Source organism: Aedes aegypti, chromosome 2 (genome assembly GCF_002204515.2).
Source record: "Aedes aegypti strain LVP_AGWG chromosome 2, AaegL5.0 Primary Assembly, whole genome shotgun sequence".
In the NCBI taxonomy this organism is placed as follows: domain Eukaryota; kingdom Metazoa; phylum Arthropoda; class Insecta; order Diptera; family Culicidae; genus Aedes; species Aedes aegypti.
The window spans coordinates 70472628-70483444 of record NC_035108.1 but is presented as its reverse complement, the minus strand read 5'-3'; the positions used below and the strand labels follow the sequence as shown (position 1 = coordinate 70483444).

Genomic DNA, 10817 nt, shown 5'->3' with positions numbered 1-10817 from the left:
AAAGATTTGCATAGTTCTGAGGCCACCCTTAAATATTCCTCGAGAAATTTGTTTAAACTAAAATTCTACAAAGAAAATTGAAAGGTTTTTTTTTTGAAAACTTTTGCTACAAATCTGTTAAAAATTAATCAAATAATTAATAAAATATTAAGTTTTCTTGGCAAAATATAGCAAATAACAATATATTAAGCAATAAATTTATTCATGCGAAAACACAAAAATTAAATCGACATTAAAGAGAGCTGGAATAGAACACTATGATCGATTTTGTTACATTTTTGCACCAGGTTAAGTTCATGCCATTCATCTAAAGAAAACCCTCATTTTCCAACGAAATTTCCCGCTATGTATTCCTTTATAAGTTCTGTCTATTTTTTCAATTATTTTTTTCGGACATTATACGAGTTAATGTTAATGTATGGATTGTTTTTTGTGAATTCTCATAAGGGATATCATCACCACACACCTCGAGCAGGGTATCCTCCAAAAACATGAGAAAGTAGAATGCAGTGAATGCTGAAACAGCAATATTTGGAATATTCAGAAAAAAAACGATTTTTTGGAATCAAACTTCCGCTTTTTTGTATCATGGTAATTTTGCAACGGAGATGTTGAAAAATTGCGCTTGTCGCATACAGCAAGAAGCTAGTTTTAACAATAAGCAATCGATCGACAGCCGGACGATTAAGCTTTCGGTTGTCGCGCAATTCACCGAAGTCTGAACCGCCACGCTGATGCTATAAAAGACAAGCGAGGTTTTCTCACTATTGTGTTGTACAACATAAAACAACGTAACTAATGAAGAAATTTTTGTCTATTACAAGAGTCACGTAGGTACATTGATTCTGACGATTTTTCTTCATGTTATTATATATTTTTATTGGCATCAAAAATTCTGGGGGGGGGGGGGGGCTGGATGATTCTGGAGGGGGGCAGGCCCCCCTGGTCCCCCCTGTTCCTACGCCAATGGGCTTCAAGTCATCAAAACCAGGACAAAGCCGAAAATGTTACTTGGGACACCCATTTTGCCCTCAAAATAACACAACGCATTGCTAACGATATCTAGGACACCCAGGTAACAGCCGAATGGTCTAATCCCCCGGTGTACTAAAGTCACTCGGTCTGAGAACTGTGTCACTTGAGCGGGGCAAGCTCCCGTATGGCCACGTAATCTAAACCCGCTCTATAGTGTCAAAATTATTCGACTGAGTTGGTTTAGTACACCTGTGAATAAGACCATAAATGAAACTAACAAAGCAATGATAAAAGAAGAAAACGAACCAAAAAGTAACGGAAGGGACATTTTCGAAATGAGACAGCAACGGAAGCAAACACAGAGTAACAAGAATCAACTAATTAACTCATTATTTTACGGTTTTTTATTTTGCAAAAAAATATTAGCAATAAAGTAATTGTTTGTGGATTACTTCACAGGACGACAAAAAAAAATAATAATCATAATAATAATGATAACAAGAAACAATTTTTCTGCTCTATCCTCATCGTGTTCATTTGCTTGTTTTGTTTTGCCATGCTTTTTTTTGTTTTAAGATAGTTAAGGGTACTCTACAATGGTGGTACTTTTTTCACTTCCCAAATTGAGATGTTTCATTTCAATCAACGGTTCGGACAAATTTTGACTCTTTCACTTCGATTCGAATTCCGATGGGCGATCTAAGCGGTTTGCGTAGATGTGTGTACAGCTTAATAGTAGGTCATTGAGAGAACAGATTATGACCAAGAAATTTTAAGATTTTTCTACTAATTGGCAGCAAGATGGAAAAGTACGGAGAAACAGTAAATCGAGAATTTAAGTATTCCAAAATAACGCTCTAAATATTCCGAAAGTAGGATGGAAACGACAGAAGAAGAAGAAGAGGAAAGCAGCTGAGAAAATAGTGTGAGGTTTAAGAGAGGAAAATAAGACGCTCGATTCTTCAAAAGAAATAGCTTCGCGTGGAACAATTTTTTGATCGATTTATTGTGTACGAGTGAGTGTGAGTGTGCAACTGTATGTGTACGGATAACTAGGTGCAAGTGTACAGAATTTGGCTCCTCTAGACAAGATTAACAAATACAAACAAAAACTCAATGGTTCTCGAGGGAACTACTAACGAACGCAATAAAACAAATATGAGGCGGTTTCCGCATTTCCATGCCAGATGTGGGAGCCCATGAGTGGGATGGGTTGCTGCTGCAAATGGTATTTTAACTATACAAACTACTAAGGTAAATTTTACCGGTAACATCATTTTCCTATCGAGTTTACACAAAGTCAGTTTTGATGGGGACTAACATCTTTTCAGGGTTGTTTAAATCCACGATTGGATACAATTTAAAATAAGGACGCGGGATTCTCTCGTTCTCTCGCTCTCTCTCTCTCCTAACTCATATTTCGCTTGTTATATTATACTTTTTACACATTGTTTTAAGTGGGGGGTTTTCTAAACTTGCTTCACATTCAAGTCATAAGGTTTTTTTTTTAATTGGGGATTCTTTCTCTTCTTTGTTCACTAATCACTAATAATATTGTTTCTTTTGCCTTTTTGTTTTCTTAACCTCTCATTATCAACTACGTGTTTTCTCTCATTGTTTCAATCTTGGTACTATCACTACAGTTTTTGAATCAGACTAATATGTTTTGCTTGTTTGCTTAATAATCTTTCAATTGATTAACGATTTTCTTGGTTTACTTCCTATCGCTTTCTCTTGTTCTACAGCTTACTCGCTTATTCCGTGCAAAGTTTCATATTTTGCGTGTCACCATGGTGACTGTCTGCGACGCTTTCTACATAGGTTACTTTGTTTTTTTGCTAATTTCATCGTTTACTCTTGTTTGAAGGATTGAGGTTTTGCTATGTGAAGTTTTGATGAGTAAATGATATAGTTTTTTGAAGGCTGCGGTGGATAAAGCTAAACTTTGCCGGAAGATAGCCATTCCCGGCGTTGAATGGAGAAACCACGAAAGATGTACAGCTGATTCTGATGAATAAATTATTTAAATTAAAGTGTTAATTTTTTCAAACCATTCCATGCGAAGTGCTTTAGACAGCTTTAGCTTCTTTAAAACTTTGTTCAATTTTATTTTCTCACGGGCGAGTCCAATTCCGTTCAAGCAAGTAGATGTGAGTGTGTTGTGTGTAAATATACGTTCGTTTCTCTATTTGTTGCTTTTCTTTGCTTTTCTTAACATTACAGACTATTTACAAGTATAATTTCATTCAATTACAAGTTTGCTTGATTAAAGTTATAATTTTTACATGATTTTCCCATTTCTTACGTCTTTTCTCTCAAGTTCGAAATAATCCGACTAGGCAAGAAGGACACTGCGCGACCATTTTCTTTTCAAAATATGGATTAGCTGCTCTGAAGATGGTTTCCAACCATAATTGCGGTTTCAACAATCGTATGAGTAGAATTATCTCAACCATCTCAATGAATTCACAGCCCTTCTTCAAAACCACAAATTCTCACAATCAACAGAATTGACATTTTTTCTTCAAAATTGGATAAGACAAATTAAGTAGAATCAACGTGAACTAACGCTTCAAACGTTTTACTCGCTCTTTTTGGAACGCACTGCCACCTGCCTGTCGAAACAAGAGACTCAGTGCAAAAACAGAGGTCACGAAGAAATGAGAAAAACTTCAAACAAAAAACAGTACGTCAGTTGATCGATTGCAAACTTCCCGGGATGGTTGTGATTTCGAATCATTTCCTATAATGTGTGTATCCTGTTAGTCTTAAAACAAACGAAAGAAAAAAACACTTTCAATTTTCCCCTTTTTAAAATGGGAAAAGACCACTTCCAAAAAAAAAAAACTATACAGCTATTACTATGTGTAGATGATGGTTCCATCTGTCGTCGATCGCACAAACATGGCTGCGCGATCGGACGTTTTCTTAGAAATTAATTAAAAAAACGACTCGTCACCTCACCCAGTCTCCGTTCGATGGGTACGTTTTGTGTTAGCTTTTTTCAACGATAAATTGCTCCAACCACTCCAGAGAAACGCAACAAAAGAGAACCAGCTGTGACAAACGAAAACAAAACCTAACGCCGTAAATTTTTGTAGCTTCCCTGACTCAAAACCATAGTACGATTGCTTCACAAAAACAATTTTCACATACATTTTTTTTCCTAATAGGCCCCACTGCTTCAATAAACTATCGCTTCTAAAATTATTCAACAAAAATCTAACACGTGGAAACGCAACGGGCTTCGCGTCAGCTTCTGTCACCCATTCAGGGGCAATCGGCTTGCAGTTTGAGTGCTTATGTGTGTTTGTGTGTGTCTATGTGAGTGTCTGTGTCTGTGATGCATCTAAACAAAGTTCGCCAGCTACCATTGTTCAGCTACTGTTGCCTTTGACTACCATTTCTATAAGTTGTTTTCCGATTTTTTTATCTTCACTGTACAATTGCTCTAAGCTTGGTTGAATCTTCTTCTTCTCCAGTTTCCGCTTGCTTTTCTTTTTTGGTAACGATGCTGTTGCTTTTGTTGCTCGCTTATTGTTTCGCTAAATTTGGCTAAAAACTATATGTCTCTCTTTCTCGCTAGCATTCCCTCGTCCGCACTCGTTCGAACATTCTTGCATTCAACGTCGCACGCCGTCCTTGAAGCTGCTACTTGGAGTTGCCTTGTAAATCGTTGCTGTTTTGCTTTTTTGTCTATTGTTTGCTGCCGCGGTTGCCGATGCTGCTGCTGCTGTTGCTACTACTACTGTTGCTGCTGCCGTTGCTGCTACTGGTGGTTGCTGTGATGACTTCCTAGTGAGTTATCTTTTGTTTCTCAGTACGCTGTTTCATCCGGGTCGCTTTGTTTTCTACTTTATGTTTCTCTCTGTTGTCGTTTTGCCTTTTTCCATTTTTTTTTGTTTGTTTGTTGGTTTGTTTAGGATGTTGGTGGTGGTTTTTGTAATGTTGGACGTGGTACGTGATTAAACTAGGGATGACGTTGAGTTACGATTATACCTCTTGGTACTTGGATAAACGGGCACGTAGTTCCATGTTTTCCTGTTTCAGCTGTTCCACTTCTCGGTGCAGGTTCATGTTCTGAAAAGAAGGGAAAAGAATTAATTTACTGTATTAAATAAATGATTAAAATAAATTTTAATTACAAATTCATTTTGGTTTCATAAGGGCAGGCATTAGTTTTAATATCGGCCAATTTCACACTTCAAGACCTCTCGACCAAACTTGATGATCATTGATACAAATCAAACATTGTTCAAAAACAAATTTCAATTCTGGAACATATTTTCAAAAAGTTGTAAGTGTATTCGAACAAATATTATACAGTTGACTGGTTTCTTCGAGCCGAGTTTGCAGAGATTCTCGAGGAAAGTTTTGAAGATTCCTATTTGGTTACAAATTTTCACGGATTTCCAAGTGTTTCAGGAAATTCCAAAGTGTTCCAAAGAGGTCTTCTATAAACACCTCTGTGAAAAAAAAACAATCAAGACTACGGGGAGACTTATTTTTCTTCTTATTGGCATTACGTCCTCATTGGGGAAGAGTCGGATTCTCAGCTTGAGTACTTTCACAGTTATTGAGTGAGAGCTTACTGTGCCAAAGTTGCCATTTTCTCATTCGAATATCATGTGGCATGTACGATGATCCTCTATGCCCAAGGAATTTAAAGAAATTCACATTACGAAAAGATCCAGGAACGACCGGGGAATCCAGCCTGGCTTTACTTGTAGCAGCGGACTCTAACCATTCGACTAAAGAAGACCCCTGGGGAGACCTCCAAGGTGGCTATTGTGGAAAGTTCTGTGCAAATCTCAATAGAAGCGCCTTTTGATGGCCAATGTAGAATCTCCTGTTGAAACCACTGGGAAGACCCTATTGAAAATCTATCTTTGTGAGTACCGTAAAACGGGGTAACTTTGATAATGCGGGTAACTTTGATAGTGCGAGACACCCTACATACTAAACGAAATAACGAAGTTTCTGTCAATTAGTTAAGTAAAACAAATGTCAAAGCTATTTTCGTTGGAATCAAGTGCATTTGAGGATTCATATGCAAATATTAAAAATTTACAAGATTTTAGCATTTTTGCAACGCTTACAAACAATCTGTTCTACGACCACTATTTGATAAAGTAATAATGAGTTCGTCACTTACCCATGATAGCCTAGTTATAGTGGAACATTGATTCGGTCGCAAATCTCTTAGCGAAAACCATTTTTACAAACTGGGACCATTTTTGTAATCTAAGTCAGAAATTTACATATAGCGTTAAACGCCTAGAGGTATGCAACGCCCTATAAATGTTCCGTAATTCATTCAATCTTGTTCGATTTATACTCCATTATCAAAGTTACCCCAAAACAGAAAATCGACTTTCGATTATTTGAAAAATTATATATCCATTCGGAATAAATATTTTGGCAATCTATCAAGTGCAATCGATAGCTAGGATGTCAGTACTTGTTTTAAAAATATAAATTGTAATTCTTTGAAACAGCATGCATAAATATTGAAGTTTTCTTCGAAAAAACTATCCAAGTTACCCCGTTTTACGGTACATAAAAGGTGTTATCCAGTGAGAATACCCTTGAAGATTTTTGTGGAGATCCTAGTTGAGACCTTTCTGATGGAGACTGTTTTGGAGATCTCAATAAAGGATATTGTGGAGACCATTTGGGGGACCTCTAACGAAACCTCTGTAGAAGTGCTTTGTCAATAAAAAGTTTTTAGAGAACTCATCCTTAGAGATCCTTGGAGAGACCTTTGTTAGGTTCTTTAGAGATTTCTTTGTAGATCTGGGTCATTGCTACCTCAACAAACCAAAAAGGTCTTCTTAAAATATCTCTGTGAAAAAAACAATGAAGACTCCTTGGGAGACCTCTGTGATGACTCCTGTGGAGAGTTTAGTGTAAATCTCAATTAAAGCATTTTATGAGCACCTTTGTTGGATCTCCTGTTGAAACTCTGGGAAGACCTCATTGGAAGATTATCTTTGTGAATACTTTTATGGAGTTATCTGTGGAGATCCTGATAGAAACCTCCCTGATGGAGACTTCATTGGACATATGAAGAAAGAATCTTGTGAACACCTTTGTGAAGACCCTCCGTAGAAACCTCTTCTGTAGAAGTGCTTTGTCGATACCTCTGTGCAAAACTTGTTGAAAATTTATGGAGAACTATTTGGTGATACCTGGATAGACCTCCTGTAGCGGCTTTTATAGTATTTTTTAAGACCTCGATGAGTGTGGATAAACCAAAGGATATCTCTGTGGGAATTTATGTTGAAATCTCATTGAAGAACGTAATGAAAACTTGTGGAAGTACCTGTGAAAACTTGAGATGGGAAAAACGGGTCACTTTAGTGGCAGATCAGTTTGCCCATCGCAAGTGGGAACACTGTAGGAGCCTCTCTGGAGATCATTGAGAAATCCCCGTCAACGTTACTTCAACACCGTAATACGATAACCGCATTTTCAATATGAGCTGTGGAGAATTTTGCTACCCCCTTTTTACTTTGTTTATTCTGAGAATTGTATGAAGCATAAACTGCTCGACTTGCTAAAATTACCTTGGCCCATCATCTTCTGATATCGGCCCATTAGAAGTGATCAGAGAATCGAAACACAAGCTTCCACTGATATTCCGGTTTTCAAGTGTACCAGGAAACCTGAAAAAGTTCGCTAGGATTTTCAAAAGGGGAAGCTTTTGTGAATAACTTTATGTAGATATTTCCTATCAGAAACCTGCGGAAACTAATTTCTAATGAAACTTCTGAGGAAACTCTAACTTCACCGAGGTTCAATCCGTACTTGGTTTACCCTTTAAATTTTTTGCAACATATTATTCTTGAAGCATTTGGTCATTCTAAATTATCATATAGAAAATGTGTATTTAAATTAGCCACCAAAGTGGATATTCATTACTGACAAATATTGCAACTTTTCCTGTGAAATGTTTCCCAAACAAAGTAAAGCGACCGGGATTTGAATCAGAGCGGTACCGTTTTGTATTGTTTTGTTTTTATTGTTCTTAACATTAAATTCATCAATTTCAAAGACCAGCTTAACTTTGAGTTGGCCATCCTTATCACTGAATTCAAGAAAATCTGATCTAATGAATACTGCACATGACACTCTCAGTAAAGCTAATTATACTGCTGAGCAATATTTAGCCACAGATATCTGTGATTTACTTATTAACTTAATTTAGAGCAAAGTATATGATAACACTAGAGAAACGTGAAGCGAATTTGAAATGCAATGAGCACCAATCAATCAGGTGATTTAAACGATGTTGTAGTGAGCGTTTCATCCCGTGAGTAACCAGAAGCGACTGAGCTTTCCGTTGACGTCACTTTCGAATAGCTGTGCACTAACACATATCCATCGTCGTTTTTGTGTAACAGCTTTCTTATACTCATTGGATTTGCTCGATTGGAAGTGCGTTTGACAGTTTTATTGTAACCATTGGTTTCAATATTCGCTGACGTAAATCCCTGGGGCAACGTTTATCGAATAGTGATGGCGAAGATCAAGGGCTCAGTAACACCAGCTGAAATGTGCTCCGACAAACTGAAGTTGATAGTGGACGGTCTCTTTCCTACGCATGCTCCCACACCGTACGCTGATGTAGATGAAGAAAATGCCGATATTCAAGTTTCTAACGCCAAGCTGATAAAGGTTGCGGAAGGATTGAAGCCGAACAAAGCTCCCGGTCCATATGGTATTTTAAACGTTGCACTAAGGGCGGCAATCTTGGCGTTCCCTGATATATTTAGGACTGGCTGCTTCCCAGATGTATGGAAGGTGCAGAAGCTGGTGTTGCTGCCACACCGGGCAAAACCGCCAGGAGATCTTATGAGACCTATATGCTTGCTGGATGCTCTCGGTAAACTTCTGGAGAAGGTAAAGCAGAAGAGGAGAGGCAATCGATACTGCGCGGTGATAACTATAGACGTTAAGAATGCATTCAACAGTGCCAGTTGGGAGGCTATCGCCGGAGCCCTACACAGAATGCGGGTCCCGAATATCTGTGTAAAGTTCTGCAAACCTACTTTCAGAACCTGGTACTGGTTTACGACATAAATCAAAGACGAATGTCAACCAAAGTAACGGTAGAAGTTCTACATGGATGGAATGTTAGCCTTGACACTGCCGAATAAAGTCAAGATCGTCGGGTTCGCAGATGACGTAGTTCTTGCGTTAATTGGCGAGACTGTGGAGGAGGTGGAGATGCTGCAGCGGAAACGAAATCATTGAACCGTGGATGACTGGATGGAGTCAAGCTACAGTTGATTCATTACAAAACGGAGGTGATGCTGGTCAGCAACTGCAAGGCGGTTCAGCAGTTCGAGATCAACGTTGGAGGACACACAATCTCATCGAAGCGCTCTCTAAAGCACCTTGGAGTAATGATCGACGACTGACTTAACTTCAACAGCAACGTAGACTGTGTCTGCAAAAAGGCAGCGAAACCAGCTAACACTGTAGATAGAATCATGCCCAACATTGGAGGACCAAGAAGCAGTACGAGGTCAATAAGCTACAGTACAGGTGGTTGATTGTTATTGGCTTGATTCAATGTCTTGCTTGCGTTTGATCAGCGTTCGTAGTATTCTCGGCATTACCAATCTTACCGCTTTCTCTAACATGAGTAGAATTGAGCCCATCATGACTGACGAACTCTGCCAAACCTGAATCGTTCATGCTATCAACATCTGAACTTCGTGGCGGTAGAGATATTGGCTTAACTAGCTCAATCGCTTCTGACAAAACATCCACGTATGTCATTTACCCTTAGAAATGATGCAACATCGCAAGAAGATCCATTTTCAACTATTGGTGCCTTGAGCGACTGTGATTTGACTCCCTTCAACGTTTTTCGATTTCTCTACTCTACTTCTACTCTCAACGCATGACTAATCCGGAGTACGAATGGCGGGAAAAGCTGTAGCATTACGTTTCTTAGTACTTGACAAAGAAATCTTACCGCCTTGGGCTAGACTATTTCGACCTACACCTGTCAACGATTTCCGGATCAAAGCATTGAACGCAAAATCGTCAGATGTGAAATACTGAGAGCATACATAAAGTGATGTATCGGAATCTTTGATGAGCCCATAAAATTTCACCCATTTCGATCGCTTGCTAGGTTCTTTGGGGAAAGTGTAGCAACTCATGCAAATGTCACTGTTCTTCGCTTCCTGTGTCGTTATCTTTCACACATTGACTGCACACTGCGGTATTTTATCAAAATTTATCAGAATTTGTTAAAACTGTACGAAATAAAGTGGAAAAACTTCTGAATTATTGCTCTTTTTGCTTTCACGTCAAGGGATTTTAAATTGTAAACACGAATAGTGATGTAGGCAAGATCAGCGATGTATTGGTGTTAGGTGTCATTTTCAACATTATACAGTTATCACATTATTATACAGAACTGCGCCACCTGTTCTGTAGCTCATTGGTACGAGGTGTCTTTTGGCGACCGTATCATATACCATATTGCGAAACAGAGTAGTCGCTTGGGCTGCAGCGTTAAAAACCAAACGCAATCGAGAGAAGCTGGCAAGTACATTCCGGCTCATGGCTATACGGGTGGCGAGTGCCTACCGTGCCTGAGGACATAACATGCTACCAGCTAAGGGACACCAGAAGAGTAAGGAACACCATCAGATACAATACAATGGCCAGGTGGTAGCAGAATGGAATACCTCGGAGAAAAAAAGGTGGACCCATAGGCGCATTCCTAACGTGGCGGTTTGGGCGACCAGAAAACATGGAGAAGTTAACTTTTGTTAACCTAGTTTTTGTCAGGTCATGGATGCTTCGATGGATGAACC

General features: G+C 38.7%; 1 protein-coding gene across 8 annotated transcripts in view; it reads right to left on the bottom strand.

The window, feature by feature from the left end:
* Window positions 1-1361: 1361 nt before the first annotated feature.
* Window positions 1362-10817, bottom strand: part of LOC5566219 (hepatic leukemia factor) — a 536770-nt gene continuing 527314 nt past the window's right edge. For 6 of the 8 annotated variants that reach the window (XM_021841175.1, XM_021841176.1, XM_021841171.1 and 3 more), the window contains one exon: window positions 1362-5055. In XM_021841175.1, coding sequence (XP_021696867.1) covers window positions 4969-5055 — 87 coding nt within the window. In that variant the 3' untranslated portion in view covers window positions 1362-4968. The remainder of the gene's footprint in view (window positions 5056-10817) is intronic. The other 2 variants (XM_021841174.1, XM_001650542.2) reach the window with 1 other exon arrangement.